Source organism: Pongo pygmaeus, chromosome 9 (assembly GCF_028885625.2).
Source record: "Pongo pygmaeus isolate AG05252 chromosome 9, NHGRI_mPonPyg2-v2.0_pri, whole genome shotgun sequence".
Lineage (NCBI taxonomy): Eukaryota > Metazoa > Chordata > Mammalia > Primates > Hominidae > Pongo > Pongo pygmaeus.
In genome coordinates this window covers 111,789,693-111,813,941 of record NC_072382.2, presented here as the reverse complement: position 1 = coordinate 111,813,941, position 24,249 = coordinate 111,789,693, and the positions used below count along the sequence as shown (strand labels likewise).

Genomic DNA, 24,249 nt, shown 5'->3' with positions numbered 1-24,249 from the left:
AACTTAATTTTCTGGTATGTTGGCACTATGTAATAATTTGTAGACTTTCATTGGAGGTGATTTCTTTTACAGAGTTCAAATTAATACTCTGAATATTTAGCAAAGTTTAACTTCCAAGGCATTAAAGTAGCACAAATACTCACGTTAGCAGGAAAATACAAAGACATTGGTTTCTGTAGCAGCTTCAGCAGTAAACTCCTTAACACAATTTTAGCTGCAGACTTCCAGGCAGGCAAGAAGAACAATGAATGGTTGAACAGATGGAATGGCAATGTCTTTGCTTAACCTATTATCGAGTGGAATAACAGCCAATCATAGGCCAGAAAGCTCACAATTAGTTGGCCGGGCAGATGCAAGACAACCTCAGCACCCTGTGTCAGGTTCGTAGGTTTCTAAGATAAGCAAGTTGATGTCATTCGCAGGGTCTGCCCCGGGCAGCATGTGTATTAACAAGGGGTGTGCAGCAACAATAGGCCATACAAAGCTGACTAGTAGGCAGCTGCTCTATGAGAGCGGAGTCATTAGAGAGCAGGCTGCCAACAAGAAACACCTGGCTTGGGCAGACTTCAGTTTTTCCTCCTTGTTTTTAATGCATGAAACAAAGAAACCAATTATATTTTAAAGTAGTAAAAGTTGCATGTTTTCAAAAAGTTAAGGCTATACTGTAGTCTTCTAGCTTTTCATTTTTATTAAAGAAAATGAAGTGTGTCAAAGTAGCAATTAACTATTGCAGTAATCCCCATCTTTAATAAATGAGTTACTGGTGAAATGAGACAGAAGGGTATAGTCAAACTATTTCCCTGGAAATAGTGGAAAGTGTGTATTTTTAAGTATTTGTTAATTTGTTGCAAGACAAGAAAACAAAAAGAAGAGATGATGAAAATACAATTGCAAAACAAAAAGACTTAAGAGATCACAAATAGAACTGATTTTTAAAAATTCACTGAAAGTGTAGATAAAACACAAGTTCTGTCTAACTTTGTGCCAAATGAGTCACCTAAACTGTACATTTAGACAGAATTATTTAACTTCAACTTAAAATCATCAGAATAACCTATCCTATGTATGCCAATAGCAGTGTAAAATTTTTTTTACTATGGATACTAGTTAACCACATAATTAAAGAGAAGCAAAGTCTTTCATTATATTTTAATATACAACATAACTGTTTAAAAGTATTTGTATTTCATAAAATTTGTAAGATGTAATACTCAAATTTCAGCTCAGGAACAAGTTAACATTATAAATACTATGACTTTTTGTAGTGTATAAAGTATATAAAAATAAGCCCCTTTGGTGAGTAAACTTGTTATCCCAGATTTATTTCAAAGTTTCAGGTTGCAGCATGTATAATACTATGTACTACTTGCCTTTGTGGGCTGCATAAGTTATACCTGGAGTGGTCTCTGTTTATGAACAAAAAAAAAATCAATCAAAATGTAAATACTATAAGGCATTGTAAGGATATTTCCCTACTAAAGAAAAAGGAAATCTATAGCTGTTCTGCTATTTACTTATGTGATGTAGAACACAAGCACGCACATTCCCTTTTCATTCCAGTGCCAATTAAAACAGTGAAGGCAAAGAACTGCTCTTTACATACAATTTTCTGCTATAGGCTGATTTATGCAGAGCCTAGACTTCTTCATTATATGATCATGAATTCTAAAGATATAAAAAGTACCCAAAACAATCAAAATCAATCTCCTTTTATACACAAATACAGAAGCTACACACAATTAGGATCATTTGTGAATAGTTGGAAAAAAGTAACACTAGTTTGGGACTCCTGGCCTTGTCCTTATTGTGCCTACTCAAATGCAAATGAGATAGTCTCTATTTACTAAATAAGAAGATCTACATGGTTAAGATTTTTCAGTTATTGCACTGAAAACACTCCTTATGCCTACTAAAAACTGAAAATTATTATTGTTTCCAGAAAGAAAACTAAAAGATAAAGTACCATATTACAGCTCATCGTTTACAGATATTTCCTCAAGAGTTCCAATATTTTATTGATGTATGCCATTCTAAAAATGGTAGGAAATTTAAAAATCAGTGAAAATATTTTTGAACTAAATATAATTACTAGGTTCTGAATGACAAACTAATTTCTAAAGTAAGACCTATTCTTTCTTCTGCTAAGGGTTATAGCAGTATTGTTGAAACAGTTAAGGCGATGGTCTCATTTCATAAACCCATCAAGGATCAAGATAAAGCATCTCTAGTATTATCGCTTATTGCAAATTACAATGTGAATTACACAGAATTCAAATGTCACATATTGGGTAAGCAAATGGATGTCCCAGAAATGAAGAAAGACTTTATCTCTTTTTTTTTTTTTTGTTAGTGGTGGTGATAGTTCTTTTTGAAATCTCATGAGTAAAAAAGATATCAGCCCTGAAAGGAATAAGAGAAAGGCCACTGTTATGGCTAATAAATGTAATTCTTCTGGTAAAACTGAGATTGATTGAGTAGGATAAATATGAAAAACGTAACATATATCCACACAAAGTACTTACAACTGAAACCTAATAAAACTTAATAGCTGTGCACTGACTAGAAGAGACACTGAGGTCAGTATTTATTAATTCATATTAGAAACTCTTTCTTTTGTGTATATCAAGGAAACTACTTGGTATGAATAGACAGTCTTCTTTTTTCCCTTGGGTTTTCTCTTTATCCCTTGCTACTATAGTTACTACTTTACAGCTTTAATTTAGGAGGAGGAGGAATCTGCTCACTAATGCCTGCCACTGTGAACACAAAGAATGAGAGAAACTACCCTAGGGCTCAGCAGGAAGCCTGATCTCTAGCACTGGATTAAGCTTTTTTGCAAACAGCAAATAAAGGCAGTGATCTGAAAAAGCTAATCAGATCCCGCTGTGGTATTTAGACTATCTAGGTTGCTAGTATTGGATAATGTTAAGCACATTAAAACATCTGTAGGTGAAAAGACAGCCCCCAGGCTGGCTTTCTTAGTCACATGGCCCTAGTCCACTTTCCACTGCAGGGAAAATACAAACAGCTGGACTGGGCTCTGTTTGGGTCACTGCAATAAATGACTGAGCACAATGCACACTTATGACAGAAAAAAAAAGACAGTGTAGTTTTAGGAGTATTATACTAAAATCTGTCTTTGCCAAGGGTGGGTCTAATATTTGAAACTTCAACCATTTGAGAGGGGCTTGTACTTTTTCTGACGTATGAATGTGAAACAAGTAAGCTTTGATGTGGGGGTATGGCATCAATTATCTTTGCCAGCAGTGATCTGAGTTCACTTCCTGGGACCACTCTCTTTAATATGTAATCTTTTTTTTTTTTTTTTTTTTTTTTGAGAGAGAGTCTCACTGTGTTGCCCAGGCTGGAGTACAGTGGCACAATCTCAGCTCAGTGCAACCTCCACCTCCCAGCTTCAAGGGATTCTCAAGCTTCAGCCTCCAAAGTAGCTGGGACAACAAGCCCCAGCCACCACACCCAGCTAATTTTTGTATTTTTTAGTAGAGATGGGGTTTCACCATGTTGCCCAGGCTGGTCTCAAACTCCTGGCCTCATGTGATCTGCCCATCTCTGCCTCCCAAAGTGCTTGGATTACAGGCATGAGCCACCACGCCCGGCCTATAATTTCTTTTGATCCTAATGATAACACCATGGAAGTAAGATTATTATATCAGATTTTCCCAACTGTCCCCAAAACGATGAAATTAAAATTTTAACCAAAAACTATTATTTTTGAGTGTTAAAAAAAGAAGCAACCACCACCACCAAAACAACAAAAGCTAATTCATACACATAGTGTAAAAGAATAGAGTAAAAAATCAAATAGGCATTAACTCTAATATCTGAGAGTTATTATATTTAGGAAGTCAGACAGGCCATGAGCTCTCTTGTAGAAAGCTACTCTTCTGAGTGCTATTTGAAAAGTGTTAAAGACTAACTTTAAACCACAAAACAATGCTAAGAATATTGCCTGTATGAATTAAAGACAAATAAATTGCTGTAGATCTAGGGAGCGCTGGTTAACAGAAAGTCGTAGGATCAAATGTATCAAGAACCTGATAAACATCTGAGACATGCCCATTCCAGAAAGTACTGTTGAAAGTGTTAGACATTCTCCTAACTCCTTTCTGTCCATGAAACCATGCCACTTTTCAGAGAAGAGGCAGACACCGAAAGTCCCAACATTAGCCCATATTTTAAGCCAGCCCTGAATACAATCCACCCATAGTAACTTCTGGAAAAATATACCTTTATATTTAACATTAACCGTAAGAAAAAAGATCTCAACTGTAATCAAGATCATATGTTTAAAATAAATCATCAAATATAAATGAGTTTATATAAAATAAAGCTCATAAATGGAAAAGTATTAATATGGGGTAGAAAAAGAACATTAATATTAGTGTACTTATTCATTAAAATATGAATATTGGGTAGAAAATAACTAATATTATTAACCAATAAGGAGGACAACAAAAATCAATGAAAGTAGCATTACTGGAACATGCAGTGCAAATGAAAAAAGTTCCAAACACATTTTCTGCTCATACTTCCTCCAGTAACATGGCCATCTCTGCCATTTCTTACTGTTAACATTAATCTCATTACTGGAAGTGGGGGCTGAGGGGAAGGTAGATTAAAATTATCACCATGATATAGTTACCTCCATAGCCATTAAGTAAACTGTTGGTATTTTAATAACAAGAAAGAAAAACGGCTGGGTGCAGTGGCTCGCACCTATAACCCTAGCACTTCAGGAGGCTGAGGCAGGAGGACTGCTTGAGCCCAGGAGTTAAAGACCAGCCCACGCAACATAGGGAGATCCTATATCTCAAAAATAAAAAATAAAAAAATTAGCCAGGCATAGTGGCACGTGCCTGTAGTTCTAGCTACTTGGAAGGCTGAAGCAGGAGGATCACTTGAGCCCAGGAGTTCAAGGCTGCAGTGAGCTGTGATTGTACTACTGCACTCCAGCCTGGGCAACAGAGTGAGACCTCATCTCAAAAAAAAAGGAAGAAGAAAACAACAACTACTTTTCGTATCCAAATCCTAAAAGAAATTGTATCAGAACTCATATTTTTTTGTAAATCATATTTGCTCCTAAAAATACTAAGCAACTACCAACAGGTAAATAAAAATTAAAAGGCAAAAAGAATAAGATATAATAGATGCATATCAATTTACTCTTTTCTTCATCAGCAAGAAAAACAGGCCTTTTGGAAAAGGGCTTGGGACATTTATTGGAAGAACATGAAGGAGCTCTCAGGGTCAGAAAGAGAACTCAACATTCAAGCCTTCAGGTCAGAGACGAGGACTGAACCCCGGGTTTCAGTTGCAGAGCTTCTAGACTATCTATCTCTCTCTGATGATTCCAGCACTATGTTCTCTGACCTTGTGTTCTCCATTCAAGGTTCAAATTCCTGAGACAGAGAATCTGATGAGCACAGCTGAAATCATGTTACTTACCCCTTTGCCCTACTACTGTGGCCAGATGTATGTGGGGCCATGATGGGCTGCCCTGTCAGGCCGTAAGGAGATGGTGGGGGGGCATTCCTTAGGTGGGGTGATATTAACAGAAGCAGAGCAGGAAAATGCTATGTGGACAGAACATCTGACACCCAGTACGGAAGGACATTAAACACATTAGAGAGGCTGGGCATGGTGGCTCATGCCTGCAATCCCAGAACTTTGGGAGGCCAAGGCGGGCAGATCACTTGAGGTCAGGAGTTCAACACCAGCCTGGCCAATATGGTGAAACCCCGTCTCTGCTAAAAATACAAAAAAATTAGCATGGTAGCATGTGTCTGTAATTCCAGTTATTCGGGAGGCTGAGGCAGGATAATCCCTTGAACCCAGGAGGTGGAGGTTGCAGGGAGCTGAGATCACACCACTGCACTCCAGCCTGTACGACAGAGTGAGACTCCATCTCAAAACAAACAAACATAAAAAACCACACACACACACACACACACACACACACACACACACTAGTGAGAGATTCTATATGGTTCCCATACAATCCATCCAAATGACTTAAAAAAGGAAGTAGAAATGGAACAAACTTATCAGTCTTGAAGAACATATGTATTGCTTGACTTCCATTTTCACATCTATGAGCAACAGTGTATCTCATTCCCAATTTCCCTTAAGAGTAGCTATCGTTGTTGCAACAGTGCATTCTTAAAACCTCATAGACACCTTTGTCTATTTCTCAATTGTTTCATTCATTTAATACATACTGAAGATCCAGTTAATCAATTCTTGATTATTTTTCTCTTCTCAATTTTCTCATTCCCATGGCCATGAGCATCCCTTAGGCTAAGCATTTATTCCCCCAGGCTTAGATTACTTTTGTTTCTTAATTTATCTCCTTCCTTGAATATCCCTTAGGTACCTCCCTGCCAAAGTAATTTTCAATGACATCACTCTTCTGCTTAAAAAAAAAAAATCTCAGCTGCAAATCAGAAGTCTCTGGTCCTCTGCTTTGTTTTGTTTTCGAGGCTCTGTCTACAAACGGGGCCTCCTCTGGCCTTGTAATCTAATTTCCCACTTAAGGTGAAGGGACAGCAAAAGTGAGGGCACAGATGTCTCTTTGCCTTAAGTGTTGTCTTGCACTACTGCCTCACCTATCCAGATCAAATCTATTGTTCTACGCCCAGCTCAAGGCTTATTTTTTCCATAAAGCCTTCTTGGACTAGTTCAGTTTTTTTTATTGCTTTCCAATTCCTTCAAACTTCTATAACATGAATAGTCTGTACAGTACAATTTAGCATTTATTTATGAACCAGGATGTAGGCTTCTTGAGAGCAGAACCATTCACTCTCCCATAATCTACACAGTACATGCAGCAGTGTGCTGATCTCTAGAAGATCCTCAAGTGAAAAATTGACCAATAAAAAAAAAATAGGCCCCTGCAGATTTGAATGCAGGCATTCATGAGAACAAAAATGCTGCTCTGCTAGTCTTTATTTCTCCCTATGACAGGGTGAGTTTATCAGAGCCCTCGGCCATAGGCAAAGTTCTTGTAGCCCTGATACTGCCACTGGGGCTGCTTCCAACATTCAAAGAAGCTCAAGCCTCCCAGTGATGACAGGTCTTTTCCCGCAGTCTCCTCTGGATTCGCTTCTCAACTAGAGCTGCACCTGCAGAAGTTCCACTGCAGCTTCTGCCTCCCCACTTGAGGATGACTTTGATGGGTAAGTCTGTGAGGACCAGTCCTTTTCAACTGCACATTTCTCTTTGAGATCTGCCCACAAGCAGAAAATACTTGGGTGCTTTGCTCTCCAGCATGGCCTGGGACTGGATGGTTAAATCTAATTCTGGGGTTCAGTGTTACTAAGCTCTTTATACTGTTCTCTTAAATCACCTTCTCTCCAATAGTTCTATGGATGGAAAGGGCTGCTATTTTGATCTCCATGTGCTTGGCTCCTTTGTCTGTTTCTCAATTGGTTGAGAAATAAAGCAGGAAAAAGACCCCTCAAACTCCAACAATAATCAAGAATAAAAAGAGTTTTGTTATGAAGAACTACTAAGAAAAATAAAGGGTAATAAAAACTATATGAATTAACTCTAATCAGACCACTTGTCTAACACATTTGAAGGGATTAAGTTCAAAAAGGAAGAAAAAAATTCAGTCACAAGAAAGACAATGCTCCTCAAAGTCAAAATTCTTAAGGTTTATGAAAATCTTTCCATACTATGTCATCAAGAGTAGATAACCTTCAATTCTGTTTAGGAACCAGAAACAAATACAAAATAAATCCACAAAAACAGCATTCCTTTCCCTGGTCTGAAGACAAAGAAACTCTTCTACATTCATTTTAAATGAAAATATAACCCATATCCCGGGACTTCATCCAAATATTTCCCAGTGATTAGTTTCCCATTTAGTGTTTTTTAAAAAATTCATTAAGCAAATAGCTCTTAAAAAAGATTATCTTCAATTCCTACAAAACCTGTAAATACTCACAGAATGAGGAATTTTAGAAAAGTACAAGGAATGCAAATGACATCCAAAGTGCTGATGTAATAGGTTCTAAGGCAGCAAGTGTATGGGAAGAGAAAACTCATGAGTCAAAGAGGACATTCGGTAGTCCCCCTTTATCTACATTTCACCTTCCTCAGTTTCAGTTACCCACAGTCAACTATGGTCTGAAAATATTAAATGCAAAATTCCAGAAATAAACAATTCCAGAAATAAACAATAAATTAATACATTTTTAATTGTGTGCCATTCTGAGTAGTACAAGAAAATCTACTGCCCGCTTGCTCTGTGGCACCCAGGATATGCATTATCCTTTTGTCTAGTGTATCCACACTGTAGACCCTACCTGCCTGTTAGCTGGCTTGAGGAGAAATGAAAAAACGTAGTATAGATACACCTTGACTTACAATGCGGTTATGTCCTGAGAAACCCACTTGAATGGTATCTGTGTACTTGAAGTACAGTTTCTAGCAAGTGCATATGGCTTTCGCACCATCATGAAGTTGAAAATCTTAAGGTGAACAACCATAAATTGGGGACCATTTGTATATATATGTATGCCACAGTTCCAGGCATCCACTGTGGTTCGTGGAACATACCCTTCGAGGATAAGGGAGGACTATGTATGATTTTTTTTTTTAAAGCAGAAGGCACATGATTATTATTCATGTTAACAAAATACACTCGTGGTTATATTAAGTATAACTGAAATTGTCAGAAAAAGATGACCAAAAATGTGTAATTTTATACAAAAGAAAATGTCTATATAAGACATCCTGAAATTATAAAATAACTGATGGTAGTTAAATGACACTGTATGGTAATAATATTCACAATATCACCATCAAAGCCCGGTCAGACCTCATCTCATCTCTCCTTTGGATGCCACTCTCTGACATCCTCAGCCACCACCTGGTATGTGCTGCTCATCTGCACATTTCCCATCTTGTAAGATGAGAAAATGAAAAGCTTGAGTTATAATTTCCAATGGCCTCACACTACTGATTTTAAATAACTGCATACTACTGATTTTAGACAAGTGTGCTGATGTGCAAGAGGCTAGGAAAAAAAAAAAGGAACGGCTGTGTTAAAAAACACTCAGTGAGATTAGCACGAAAGTTTATAACAAAACTTTTCTTTAGAGTTCTATACATATCAAAAGGTGATGTAATATTTTAGGCATTAAATTAAGAATTCTGAGCCTTTAGGACAAGATTCCTTCTAAATACAAATCATCATATACTATAAAAAGTTAAATCTAGAATATGACTCATCCTGAACAGCTGCCAAAGCATTTCGATTGTTAGCTCTAACAGGGCCGGGATTCTTGTGTGCTTTCTGAAGTATCCCCACCACATAGAAGAGTGCCCAGCACACGGCAGGTGAATACAAATGTGCTAAATCAATAATAGCCTTTCAATACCTGGACCAAAATCTCTTTTCTGGATTTATTTGTTTACTTCCCTCACATAACCTATTCTCCAGCCAAACACAGGTACTTAAAGCAGCAGTTCTCTCAATTTTAGATATACATTGATATCATCTCAGGAGATTTAAAATATATTGATACCAAAGTCCCACCTAGAGATGTTACTTTTATAAGTCTGGATGAAGCCTGGCCAGAGGCATTTTAAAAGCTTCCCAAGTGATTCTAATATGTAGCCAAGGTTACGGAAATTGACTTAAGAGTTTCCTTCTTCCCAAGTACTTTTCTCCACAGTTTCACCTGTTAAAATCCTACCCATTATTATTGAAGATTAGCTAAATACCTGACTCAGCCATACCTGAAACACTGTTAAATTCATCTTTAAATTATTTGAGTTTTGCACAGGGTCTGGCATATGGATAGGAACTGATCAATGTTTTAAGTGCTGCATAATCCTGGGAGCATGGCACACAGTAGAAACTCAATACACAGTGATTGAAAAATGACACACAGCTGATCCTCATCATGTGCAGATTCCCCATCTTTGCAAATTTGCCTACTTGCTAAAACTTATTTGTAACCCCTAAATTAACACTTGTGATTTTTAGGTCATTCCACAGACAAGTGTGCAGGGAGAATGGTGAAAAATTTGAGTTCCCCAAGGCATATGTTCCAGCAGAGGCTGAATGAGAAGCTCTGCCTTAGTGTTTCATGTCTTTGTAAACAAGTCAAGTGTCCTCTTCTTTGAAGTCTATTTAGTGCTACGTTTTCCCCATTTTTGTGTTTTGTTGGTGAATTTGCTGTTTAAAATGGCCCCGAGTGTAGCCAAAATGCTGTCCAGTGTTCCTAAGTGCAAGAAGGCTGTGATGTGTCTTATAGAGAAAATATGACTGTTAGATGGGCTTTGTTCAGGTGTAATTTAGAGTGCTGTTGGCCATCAGTTCAATGTTAATGAATCAACAATATATATTAAATAAGGCGTCTTTAAACAGAAACACACATAAAACAAGGGTATATATTGATAGGCTGATAAAAATGTTGTGACCAGAGACCATTTCCCTTAGCAAATGGGCACCTCCTAGGTGCCAAGCACTGAGGCTACAGTAAGAACAAAGCAAGTCCTCTCCTCTCCCCAAGGTTTCAGTGCAGTGTGTTTTAAGAGGCAGGGGAGAGAATTTAAATAATAAATACATGTCAGGTGATGGTAAGTAATTATAAATCAGGGAAGGCATCTTAAATAAGGTGATATTTATGCAGATACCTAAACAAAGTGAAAGGATATGTATAACAGGGCTATGATCTGAATGTTGGTGTCCCTGCAAAATTCATATATTGGAAACTAACATCCAATGTGATAGTATTAGAGGTGGGGCCTTTGGGAAATGATTAAATCACAAGGTTCCGCACTTGTGAATGGGATTACTGCCCTCATAAAAGAGACTTGAGCAAGCTCCTTTGCCCCGCTATCACTCTGAGAGGATGCAGTGACAAGACCCCACTGATGAGGAAGAGGACTTCACCAGACATCAAAGCTGCCAGCACCTTGATCTTGGACTTCCCAGCTTCCAGAACTGTGAGCAATACATTTCTATTATTTATAAATTACCCAGTGTAAGGTATTTGGTGATAGCAGCAGGAACGGATGAAGACAAACAGGAACAAAGCTGTGAGATGAGAGTGTGCATGGTGTGCCATGGAACAGCAAGGTGGTCAGGAGCCTCCAAGGGAAGAGCCAGAAGAAGCAGGAAAGGCAAGGTTAAGGGAAGTCAGGTCATGTAGTGCATTAAAAGGCAATGCTTCTCAAGCTTTAAACTGCATTTGAATCATATAAGGGTCTTGAAGGTTCTGACTGAGGATATCTGGAGTGGAGTCTGAGATTCCACATTCTAACAATTTCATAGGTGATGCTGTTGCTGTTGGTCCCTGGACCCCACTACTTTAAGTAGCAAGGTTTTAGGTCACATGAAGTAACTGGCTTTTATATTGAGATGGGAAACTGCTGGAGGGTTTTGAGAAGAGGAGTGATGATCCTATTTTATATTAATATCTTTTCAACTTGGGCTTACTTCCATACTTCCAGTTGTGTTCCACTGATCTTTTGCTATTTCTGTGCCTGCAGCACATGTAACTAGATTTGTAATATATTGGGTACCCTGTGTGCAAGTCTTCTCATTTTCATATTCTTATCCTGGTTATTTTTGCACGTGCATGCTTCCAGATACTCTTTAGAATTGCTTTGACAAGCTTTAACCAAAAAGCTGTTGAGAGTTTGATGGAGATCGTGCTGCAGTAATAGGTGCTTAAAAAGCATTGCTGACTTATTAAATTGTTCAATCAATGACAGTTCATTGAAAATTTTAAAATCTTTCAATAGTGTTCCCTAGATTTCTTTATGGGGAATTTATACATTTCTTAAACTTTTATTTTATTTTATTTTAATTTTTTTTGAGACAGGGTCTCACTTTGTCAGACAGGCTGGAGTGCAGTGGCGCCATCCTGGCTCACTGCAAACTCTACCTCCCAGGTTCAAGCAATTCTCCTGCCTTAGTCTCCTGAGTAGCTGGGACTACAGGTGTGTGCTACCATGCCTGGCTAATTTTTGTATTTGCAGTAGAGACGGGGCTTTACCATGTCGGCCAGGGTGGTCTCGGACTCCTGACCTCAGGTGATCCACCCGTCTTGGCCCCCCAAAGTGCTGGGATAACAAGTGTGTGCCACCACGCACGGCTTGTATTTCTTAATAAACTTTTCTTAAAATATTTTGCTTTTTGTTCTTGCTGGTGCGATTGGAGGTGTTTCTTCCCCCATTATATTTTCTAACTGGTTATTGTTGGTGTCTAAAGAAACACCTATTCTTGTACATAAAACTTCAGTGAAAAAGTTTTACATGTCTCAGTGAATTCTTAATGGTAGTGTTTCACTGAGGTGCTTGGGTTTTGCAGGTATATATAATAATATAACATAATCAGATTTCCTCTTCCTTATCAATTTTTATATCTCTTGATCCATGCTTTTGTTCCAGTGCATTACAATATTAAAGAACAAGGGTGATTTTGTGTTGTTTCTGATATTATTGGGAATGACTCTAGTGTTTTAATACAACATATATATATGTGTATATACATAAAATACGTGTGTGTGTATATATATACATATATATACGTGTGTGTATATATATATGTATATCTCATGTGGGACAAATTAACCTCCCCATGCCTTAGTTTCCTCAATTGTTGAAAAAAGGATAAAATATGGTTGTTTTGAAATTTAATGAGCTAATAAATATAAAACTCTCAGAACAGTGCAAGGCATATAGTAAGCCCTCATATGTTAGCTCTATGTAATTATAACTTTATATACATCTATACATATACATACCACACTACATACAGCCTTTGAAAATCATTTACAGAGATACATTTTTCTCCTACATAAAAGATTGAGAAAAAATTGAGAAATGTGGATTAAGTTAAAATGATCTATTAGATGATCACAAATTTTTAACTTATATTGTGAATTATACTAGTAGATTACCCAATATAGAAATATGATTACTTTGAGGAGGATTACATATGCTGATATTTCACTAAGAACTTTTACATCAATAATCATAAGAATGGCTTGTCACTTTCTTTAAACCTATTTGCTTTGCCACCATTTAGGCACCACTATTTTGTTGATTTAAAAGTGGTATGGTATTCCATTCAGAACTTGCTCTCAATGGCAAACCAACTGGCCAGTGCCAAAGGAAGCTAGGCTAGACTGGACCACTTGTTCCTATAAAGGGACTACTATTTCCAGAGATCTGGCTTACTGGTATTCTGAAACTTGTCTCTGAATACTTACTAATAAACTCCAGGGTACAATTTATTCTAGTATAAAGTACAAAGAAAAGAAGATGAACTACAGGGTGATTTTTATAATTTATGGATATAAGAACCAATCCATACCATGCCTTCTCCCTGAAATTAACCAAGCAACCTGTACAAGTAACTGAACCTCTCTGTGTCTCATTTTCCTCAAATATAAAATGGAGATGATAATACCACTAACGGCGTAGGGTTGTTATGAAGATTAAATGAGCTAATATACATAATAACTTATAACAGTGATTGTCACATAGTAAATGGTGAGGTGTGTCTTTAAAAAAGTTTAGTGTAAAAATGAAATTGCAGTACAGAAAAATAGAAAACCTGATTGTCATTATTTATTCCATATTCTCATTACTATAACTCTAAAATGTCTCTCCTTAGTAATACAGAAGAATATTATGCAGGCAAAAGCTTTAACTGTGTCCCAGTAGCTCTTACCACATATTTACAGAACCAAGAAATCAAATGCATTAGAGTTAAAATGCCCTAGAGTTAAAATAGCCAACTCTATTCCTTTGTGCATGATATCCTAACATTTGAATTTTGGAAAATAAAGAAAATAATTTAGAATAATGTTTCTCAAGGGAAGGAGAAATAATATTTAGTTTGGAAAAGCCAAACATACCTATCCTTTTTATTAAATAAATTATTAAAGATTAAAGTGCTGGGATTAACACTTTGGCTAGTGCAAATAATTAGAAAATAATGTTAGAAATTGGTAAGGAACATAAGTGTAAGAATGCTTTGGAATGAGTGATTTAGAGGAAATACATTGATTTAATGGTGGGTAGGAGTGAAGTCAAGAGGGAGAAAACTGAAGTTTAATTAGAAGAAAATACAGCAGGTACCTGAAAGGAAACAAAGATTTTCTTCCAGAAAATAAGAAAACAGGCTGGGCGTGGTGGCTTACGCCTGTAATCCCAGCACTTTGGGAGGCCGAGGCAGGTGGATCACCTGAGGTCAAAAGTTAAAGACCAGCTTGGCAAACATGGTGAAACCCCGTCTCTACTAAAAATACAAAAATTAGCTGGGCATTGTGGCAGATGCTGTAACCCCAGCTACTTGCAAGGCTGAGGCAGGAGCATTGCTTGAACCCAGGAGGCGAAGGTTGCAGTGAGCCAAGACCAGGCTATTGCACCCCAGCCTCGGAGACAGAGTGAGTGAGACTCCATCTCAAAAAAGAAAAAAAAAAAAAAGGAAAAAAAAGAAAATGAGAAAACAGTTAGGTGTAGTGGCTCATGCCCATAATTCTAATACTCTGGGATGCAGGGGTGGAAGGATCACTTGGGGCCAGGAGTTCAAGACCAGCCTGGGCAACATAGCAAGACCCCATCCTATGAAAAAACAAAATAGGCCAGCTGTGGAGGCTCACGCCTGTAATCCCAATACTTTGGGAGGCCAAGACGTGTGGATCACTTGAGGTCAGGAGTTCGAGATCAGCCTGGCCAATGTGTCAAAACCCCATCTCTACTAAAAATACAAACATTACCCAAGTGTGGTGATGTGCGCCTGTAAACCCAGCTACTCAGGAGGCTGAGGCAGGAGAACTGCTTGAACCTGGGAGGCAGAGGTTGCAGTGAGCAAAGATCACGCCACTGCACTCTAGCCTGGGTGATAGAGCGAGAATCTGTCTCAATAATAAATAAATAAATAAATAAATGAAAAAATAAACTAGCTGGGTGTGATGGTGCATGTCCCACTACTGAAGAAGCTGAGGCAGGAGGATCACTTGAGCCCAGGAGTGCGAGGCTGTAGTGAGCCATCATCGTGCCACTGTACTCCAGCCTGGATGACAGTGTGAGACCCTGTCTCTAAAAAATAAATAAATACACAAAAATAAAGAAAATGAGAACTGAAACCTTCACTTCAGTTTCACAATATAGATGGTGGATAGTGAAAAATTATTATAAAATAAATGGCTATAGACAAATTTAGAGCAGCAGTACCCTCCCACCTCTCCTATAATTTCATTAACATTTGAATTTCTAGCCACAGAATTCCCCTAAAGTCATAAACTGCTACACTTTTCAGTTAGCTTTCTCCAAAGATCTATAAATTATTGAAAAGTTAAAGCCATAATATTTTTCCCCTAAAATAACTGTTAACTAAAAATCATTTGTGTAAAAAAAAGATCCTTGTGAATGAGTTTATTTTATTGATAGTGGTATAACTTAGACGTATAACTTAAATATAAAATACCTTAGTTCTTGGGGCATTTTAGAGACATGAGCTAGTTGATCAAATTTTACTTCAAACTTCTATACAAATAATACATTTTTAAAGTAATACTTTCATGAGTAGCAGAAAAATCGCAGCATGGTCCACGATTATCCAGTCAAACTAAATGAAAGGTTAAGCTAGTATCCAATGAATTAATTTACTCAAGGAAACATTTATCTGAATGCCTACTATGAGAAAGAGATGATGCTTAGTTAAAGACGGAGGTTACAAACACGAATACAAGTTGCTACTCTTAAGAACTATAAAATATATTAAGGAAACCAGATAAATGAGTATCTGTAAAACACAGGGGATGCCTGCATATAGGGATATGTCATAGAGTACAAGAGACAAAGACTTTGCTTCAGATTTGGGAAGCCTCTGAGAGGTGACATATAAACTGAGTATACAATGACAGTGACAAACTATTCCTATATTCCCTATGGTATATGTGTCTGTGTTAGGTAGAAGGAGGGGAGTAAGGTGAGGCAAAGAAAAAAAGGATTGTTGCCCAGAGAACAACAGGATCAAAGGTCCAGAGGAGTGAGAGATGATACAATGTACAGAAAACTGTGTGATGAATACTCCCGGAGAAGCGGCTAGTCAGTCAGGATGTGGCTGGTTCATGGAAAGTCTATAATGCTATACGGAGTTTCACCTTTGGTAGTGGGGAACTACTGAAGGTTTCTGAAAAAGGGAATAGTGTTCTTCTACCCACATTTTAGAAAGGTAACAGGAACCACTGAAGGTTTCTGAGCACGTATTTCTATTTTAGGATGACAACTCCAGCTGTATTAGTTTTGGGGAGGCAAGAAACTCAAAGACGACAATTTAGGAAGGTCTTATAATAGTCTAAGTAAAAGTTGACTAAGTTACCTAAAGTTATGCAGAAAAAAAGAGAAACAAACATGAGACATTTTCTAAGATAGAGCCAGTGGGTTGAGTCAGGATTTGATACTAAAGACAAAAGAGGAAGGAGTTATAAAATAACTGATGGCACCAAATGATACAAACACATCACAGAATGACAGAGAAGAGGATGTGGGTCAAGGTTACTAATGGTCCCTGAGAGAGCTATTTCTGCAAAAGGAAGAGAGATGGGATAAACAGGCATATTTTTGTAACATAGACCCCTTTCTCAGTCTAATGAAGTCTACAGACTTCTTTTCAAAGTAAGGCTTTTCAATGCATAAAACAAAAACATAGGATTGAACTGCAAAAGAAGCCAATTATATTATAGTCCTCAAAATGTTAAAAATTGTGGTACAGTAAAGTATGTGTTTTTACTAACACATTAAAAAAACAAGATGTAGCAGCAAATCTATTAATATGATTTTGACATAGTTAAAAGTGTAAATATTTCAGGTTATTTGTTTCAACTGTAATATGTAAGGAAACATCATTTCTATGGGTGAATACTGCTATTAACATTGGGCTTGTTGCTTACATTCATAATTAAGGGAAATGCTAAATTTCAATTAGAGGTTGTAGGAAAAAAAGATGAAAATTTTTTCCCATCCCCAACATCATACAATCTCCAAATTCTATCTATCGACTCTTTGGAGAAGCATGGAACACAGGTTAAAAACTCCTGGCTAAGAAATAAGTACGTGCTAGAGAGAGATGACAGCATATGTTTGGCAGGAAAAGAGTAAGATATAGAAGGATTATTTTGGGGATGGCGGGGAGGGATAGGAATAGTTTCAAAAGAAGACTTTTTTTTTAAATCTTTTTTTTGGGGTTGGGGGGATAAGAACTTTAAACCAGGAGACTGGATTCAGTGGGGCAGGAGAGATGACGGGTATATGCATACACATCTGTGTATGAATGAATTAATGAATCAATTAGAACAACAGAAAGAATAACTTACAGAAAAAAGAAGGAATAGCAGTGAAATGGGGAAAAACAACAGACTTGGTTCAGTCAGGCAACCATTGGCTTTCCATCCCATAATTCTCTGCCAAAACCAACCACTCTCAACTCTGCAGTCCTTCTTGGCCTCTACAACACCCAGTGGGCCAGGACTGACTGGGAGTGGAGAGTGAAAGGCAAGGAAAAGGGCCTCTGGCAGGCAACTGCCAGTTATCAGAAGGAAGCAGGAGGTTAACTTCTGTGGCAATTCTATCTCCTTTTCTATTCCTTCCTTAATCCTTCTCAGCGCTTAATGCTGCCATTTGGCAATCTAAATACTTTATTCCTAGTTGCTCCTTCCATTATCTCTTCCACCAAAAATCAAAATTCCAAAAGGGATCGGGTGTGGTGGCTCACACCTATAATCCCAGCACTTTGGGAGGCAGAGGCAGGAAGACTGCTTGAGCCCAGGAATTCCAGACCAGCCTGGGCAACATGGCAAAACCCCATCTCTACAAAAAATTAGCCAGGTGTGATGGTGCACATCTGTAATCCCAGTTATTTGAGAGGCTGAGGTGGGAAGATTGCTTGAACCCAGGAAGTCAAGGCTGCAGTGAGCCAAGATAGTGCCACTGCACTCCATTCTGGGCAACAAAGCCAGACCCTGTCTCAAAAATATATGTATATGTTCCAAAAGGAAGATCAGTGAAGGTGTTACAATGCTTACATGACTAAAGTAATTAGACATCTATCTATGTGAAGGATTTTTGAGAAGGGGATGTAAATGCAATGGATATTATAAGGACAGCAGTCCTAGTATGTTCCTGGTCTGTGGACCTCCTTCCTTATCCCTGCACCTTTCCTCCTCTATGCTTGTGTATGTTCACATGCATGAATGTTCACATGTACATGTGTGCACATGTGCATGAGCGTGCACACGCACTGAAAGAGGGGGATGTGGGAAGGATAAAAGCAGCTTACCCTATTTCTCATTTGTGGAAAAAACTTTTACTCCATTGGATTTGGTAATCACAAGGCTACTGGGGGCCAGGTACAGTGGTTCACGCCTGTAATCTCAGCACTTTGGGATGCTGAGGTGAGAGGATGGCTTAAGCCCAGGAATTTGAGACCAGCCTGGGCAACACAGAAAGACGCTGTCTCCACAAAAACTAAAAAAAAAAAAAAAAAATCAGGCAGGCCTGGTGGTGTGTGCCTATACTCCCAGCTACTTGGGAAGCTGAGGTGGGAGAATCCTTGAGCCAGGGAGGTTCAGGTTGCAGTGAGCTGTGATCATGCCACTGCACTCCAGCTGGGGTGACCAAGACTTTGTCTCAGAAAAAAAAAAAAGCTACTGGGGAAGCAAAAATCTGGCAATTAGACAAATGAGTCAAGTCTTCAGAACTGGTGTTTCTAAAATAAGTTACTGACTTTTATTTTACCTTCTAAATCTGATTTTTTTTTTTTGAGATAACAAAAAAAGTTGAGTAAGAATCTATCACACATTGAAGGATATGAGAATTCTATACACTATATATAGGTTTACAAATTATTTCAGGATTTTGATCATATGTAAATCCATGTTTAACTGTCCTGCTCACATTAGGTGTATACCATCAAATAAGTATCCAATCTAGTAAAATGCACATTCATCTGCTATCAAAGTAGGAAATAAACAGTTATGATCTACCTGTTATTTTGAGGAATGCTCAGGCCCAAGACTCAGCACCTGGTAGCACACTTGCCAAAGTAACACTGCCTTCTGGCTGTCACTCAGGGGTTCCAAAGTGCCTTCTCCACCTGCCACATCTTCACTCAGGTGCTATCACAGCACGGGATGATCTCGAAGCTAAGCTGCAGCTGCCAATCTGGTATGTGCTTCCCAGACATCCAGGCCAGCAGTACAATTTCCCACCTCAACCAAATCCACAAAATTAATTTTGTGAAGTTTTTTCTTATAAGCTGATTCCCGATTTTTCTTTAAAAATCATACTTTAAATTATACTACCTACACTCTGAAGCTAGTCTTTCTTTTAGTACAGAATATCTTTCTAGTTTGTAGAATCCAAATTTACCTTCAAAGATTAGCTGCTTCTTGTTCCCTACTCATGTTCTATTCCAAAGAGGGGTTTGAAAGACCTTAGGAGCAGTCAGAGGCTCTCTCATTAATGTACTCAGAAGAACTGACAGAACACTAAAGAGTAGGAAACTTAATGGGAAATAAAAGGGCAGTGATTTGATGCATTAGTTGTCTGTTCATTGTCTTACAGGAATCACTAGAATTGCCACCCTTCTCCATTCTCAAGAATGTGGAATAATCTCTATAATTCCACTATTCCTATGGCAGTTTATTCATTCCATCCATAAGCAGGACAGGAAAGAGGAGTTAATTATTATTTCCAAAGCTTTAAAATCTTGAGTGTGAGGGTGGAGAGTATTCAGAAGTGCTCCTGGAAATACTATTAAACTGGTAAAAAAGAGTACAGTGGGGGCCATAGAAAAGCCATAGGTGCTGGCTCAACTTCCAATCCCCAAGAAATCCTATAAAACCCATAGAAAGGAGCATACCAGGGCCAATCAGTGTGGAGAACTATTAATATCACAGGGAAACTCCATTTAAGGAACTCAAATATTTTTAAAACAAACTAGGAAAAATACATTTATTTTCAAAGTTACACCATCCCTATCCTTACACAAAAAGGACAAAAAGCCCTGACAAGCAGAAGTTTTATTTCTCTTATCCACAGGCCTTAAATAATGATGATGGTATTAAACTCCAAGGTTTAGGTGTTTAAACAACAACAACAACAAAACAACAATAAAAGCAACCCCTGTATCTCAGGTATTCACGTAATAATTTACTGTGGGCTGCTTGACTTCAAAGTTGAGATTCAGGCAGACATCTGTGCCTGTAACTTTTGAAAAATAACTTTTTCAAGGCATTGAGGAAAAACTGAAACCTGGAAGATAGAAATATACTCTCATTGTGATGCATAAAAATGAGAAGTTAGAGGCAGATAGAAAGCCAAAAACCAACCAACCAACCAACCATCTAAAAATCCCACTATCCGTAAATTAAAATGCTCTTCCAAATAACTGTAGTTAAAGAGAAATAAAAATTACAGACTATTTAGAAATGAATGACAATAAAATTATAGCCTATGGGATATGGCCAAACTGACAGTCAAAGAAAAATTTATGTTGTAAATGCATCTAATAGAAAACAAGAAACAAACTAAATAAAATATTTAAGTTGGAAGGGTTAAAATGAGCAGACAAACCAAATAAAGGTGAACAAAGGCATAAAATTAAAAGCAGAAATAAATAAATTAGGAAGCAAAATTAAAAAGTAAAACCCATTAACAAAATGGAAAGCTGGTAACAAATGATGAAGGAATGAATGACTGAATAACCTCCAAAAAATATGACCAGGAGGTCAGGGAACTCCACAAATATATAACATTACCATTGTAATATTCAATGAAATGAAAGGGATGCTTAAAGTGTGCCATTTCTGCATAAATCTGTATGCCAATAAATGAAGAACCTATAATCAAAGCTGACTTGGGAAGAGGTTATAAATATGAATAACCATGGAAGGAATGAGAGCTTTATTAAGGATTTATATACTCGATTCCATTCCTAACAAAGAATCCTTTACCCATAGATTCTATGGACATGCTATAACAAAACTCGAAGCATCTAACAATTCCTATGTTTCTTAGATTATCCTACAACACTGAAGATTGAAGGCATCCCAACTGGTCTATGAGGCTAGCCTACCTGCTGACAAAGCCCAACAAAGATGGCACCCAAACTAACCAAATATATGAACAGATTAATCTTACATGCAAAAGTTCTAAATGTAAGAAAGAAATTATACAGTATATTCAAATTATAATAATATACATTAACCAGGTAGGTTTTATTCTATGATAACAGATTTCCTAATATTGAACAACTTTGTTAATTCAACTTGTTGCATTTATTGGTTAACAGCTCTTAAACTGGATTGAGTGTGGAAGATGAAGTATCAAGAACTTCTAGATTTTTGATTTGAGCGGCTGAGAAGAAGGTAGTAGCATTTAGACTTAGAAAGGAACAGATTTAGAGGGATAAAAATTCTGTTTTAGATAATTTTAGTTTCAGATACCAATAGCTATCCAAGTGGAGCTGTCCACAAGACAGCAGTGTACAAGACAGAAGTCAGGATCGGAGATATAAATATGGTAGTCATCAGCACATGGATGGTATTTTAAAATACAGTATTGGATGGACTATTTTGGAAGAGTGTAGAAAAAGAGTCGAGGAGCAAAATTTTAGTAACCTAAGAATAATTCACCTAAATTTGTGAATATCTTATTTTCATGTAGTATACATGCCACTAAACTTAATCATTTTTTACATGCTAAATTAGGAGTTCAGTACAAAAACTATTTAATAAAAACCTCATGATATCACAATGTGGTTTGTCTGCCAGCCTCTGAAAAGCTCCATTTCAATAGCACTGTCATTTTCAGTGTTTGTAAATTATCTGAACCTTTTTTGAGAGAGCAGGAGCTTTCAAACAGTGCTCTTGCAAAGATATCTAAGGAGCCAGGTAAAGAGGGCATAAAGATCATGATCTTAAGACTCCATTAAGGCCAGGCATGGTGGCTCATGCCAGTAATCACACTTTAGGAGGCCGAGGCAGGAGGACTGCTTGAGCCCAGGAGTTCAAGACCAGCTTTGGTAACACACTGAGACCTCATCTCTACCAAAAACAAAACAAAAAAAAGCCAGGTGTGTTGGCACGCATCTGTGGGCCCAGCTACTTGGGAGGCTGAGGTGGGAGGATAGCTTGAGCCCGGGAAGTTGAGGCTGCAGTTAGCCACGATTGTGTCACTGTGCTCTAGCCAGGGTAACAGAGAGACACTCTGTCTATGAAAGGCTGGGTGTGGTGGCTCACACCTGTAATCCCAGCACTTTAGGAGGCCAAGGCAGGCGGATTGCTTTAGCTCAGGGGTTTAAGACCAGCCTGGGCAACATGGCAAAACCCCGTCTCTACAAAAAATGGAAAAATTGGCCAGGCGCAGTGGCTCACACCTGTAATCCCAGCACTTTGAGAGGCCAAGGTGGGCAGATCACCTGAGGTCAGGAGTTTGAGACCAGCCTGGCCAACATGATGAAACCCTGTCTCTACTAAAAATACAAAAATTAGCCAGGTGTGGTGGCGGGCGCCTGTAATCCCAGCTACTCAGGAGGCTGAGGCAGGAGATTTGCTTAAACCCGGGAGGTGGAGGTTGCAGTGAGCCAAGATTGCACCATTGCACTCCAGCCTAGGCAACAAGAAAGAAACTCTGTGTCAAAAAAAAAAAAAGGAAAAATTAGCTGGGTATAGTGGTGTGAGCCTGTTGTCCCAGCTACTTGGGAGACAGAGCTTCCGTGAGCTGAGATCATGCCATTGTACTCCAGCCTGAGTGACAGAGTGAGATCCTGTCTCAGAAAAACACACAAAAAAAGACTTCATTTGAATAAATGGTTTTGTACACACTGTATCATTTACCTTTACTCCTATTTTACAGACATGGCATAAAAAACAAACAACAGTGATAAAAATAGGTCTCAAAATTTATACCCCTGACACAAGGGTAGAATCATTAAAATTTCAGCCTTCCTGGATTTAAACTGATTGACAATATGTTCAATTCAAAAAGAGACCACGTCTTAAACACTGAAAATATATTGTTGAAGATGTTTCATAAAAGATACTTAGGGATTTAATAATTTAAGGGAATCCCTCTATGGCATGTAAGTCTATTTTTAAGTTTATCACATTTGACCATTATAGGTATTTTCAGAACATGTGTATATAAGCAGGAGATACCTCTGTTAGAAAACAAGAAGTCCCATTAAAATTGGAAAAAAAAAGGCTGAATGCCTACTACTAACCAACACTGTTCTCTGATTTCAGCCAATGCAATAAGACAAGAAGAAAAAAGGTATGAATTGAAATACTGAAAAAACCCTGATAGTATTGGGTCATTATTATAGATCCTGAAAATCATGAGACTCAACTGAAAAGTGTTGGAACTAGGTCCTGCAATTGATCTAACAGTACATTAAAGGGTTCATTCAGTAAGGTAGCCAGATGATTACATAAAAACAAATAACTTTCTTTTGTATCAGCCACTACCAAGTATAAAATAATAGCATATAATGAGGAGACATCACATTCATAATAAATAATGATAGCTAACATTTCTCAAGAATTTAAGTGCTTCAATATATACCATCAAATAATCTCTACAACCATTACCGTGACATTACCACGATATGTATTATTATCATCATTTTACAAAGAAAGAAACTGAAGCTTAGGGACATTTTATAAGAAACTTACCCAAGATCACATACATAACCCCCAAGTGTCACAGCAGGAACTCAATCTCAGTCTCTCTGACTGTACAAAATGAGCTTCTTAGCACTATTATGCCCATTCTTATCTATCAAATGAACACAAATAGGCTGTGTGGGGAAACAGTGATGGGTGCAGAGAAATGGACACATACATTGCTGATAGAAATACAAATTGGTATAACTTTTCTAGATGGCAGTTTGCATGACCACATCTAGGAATTTGTTAAAAATATATTCAGTAATGTTAAACAGACCTATATATACATTTATCACACTGTTATTACAATTAAAAAACTGGTGACATTTTAATAAATATTTAACAATATAAACATAATTAAATTGCAGTACTTAAATATGTTGAATGCCATTCAGCTAATAAAAATAATCTCTTAAAAGGATGTTTATGACACAGGAAGACTCTTATGATACACTGAATGAAAAGCAAGAACCAAACAAAACTATATATGCATATACTTTTAAAAAAGAATGTGTTTATAAAG

At 37.6% G+C, this 24,249-nt stretch overlaps 1 protein-coding gene across 5 annotated transcripts in view; it reads right to left on the bottom strand.

Annotated features, from left to right (window-relative positions):
- ZC3H12C (zinc finger CCCH-type containing 12C) overlaps positions 1 to 24,249 on the bottom strand; it is an 84,965-nt gene that overhangs the window by 43,253 nt on the left and 17,463 nt on the right. Inside the window, exon 1 of one of the 5 annotated variants that reach the window (XM_063671406.1) lies at positions 144 to 14,900. The exons of the other annotated variants lie outside the window; for them this stretch is intronic. Within the exon in view, the coding sequence (XP_063527476.1) occupies positions 144 to 167 (24 nt within the window). The 5' untranslated portion in view covers positions 168 to 14,900. Of the gene's footprint in view, positions 1 to 143; positions 14,901 to 24,249 lie in introns of those variants that run through there. 5 annotated transcript variants of the gene reach the window in all.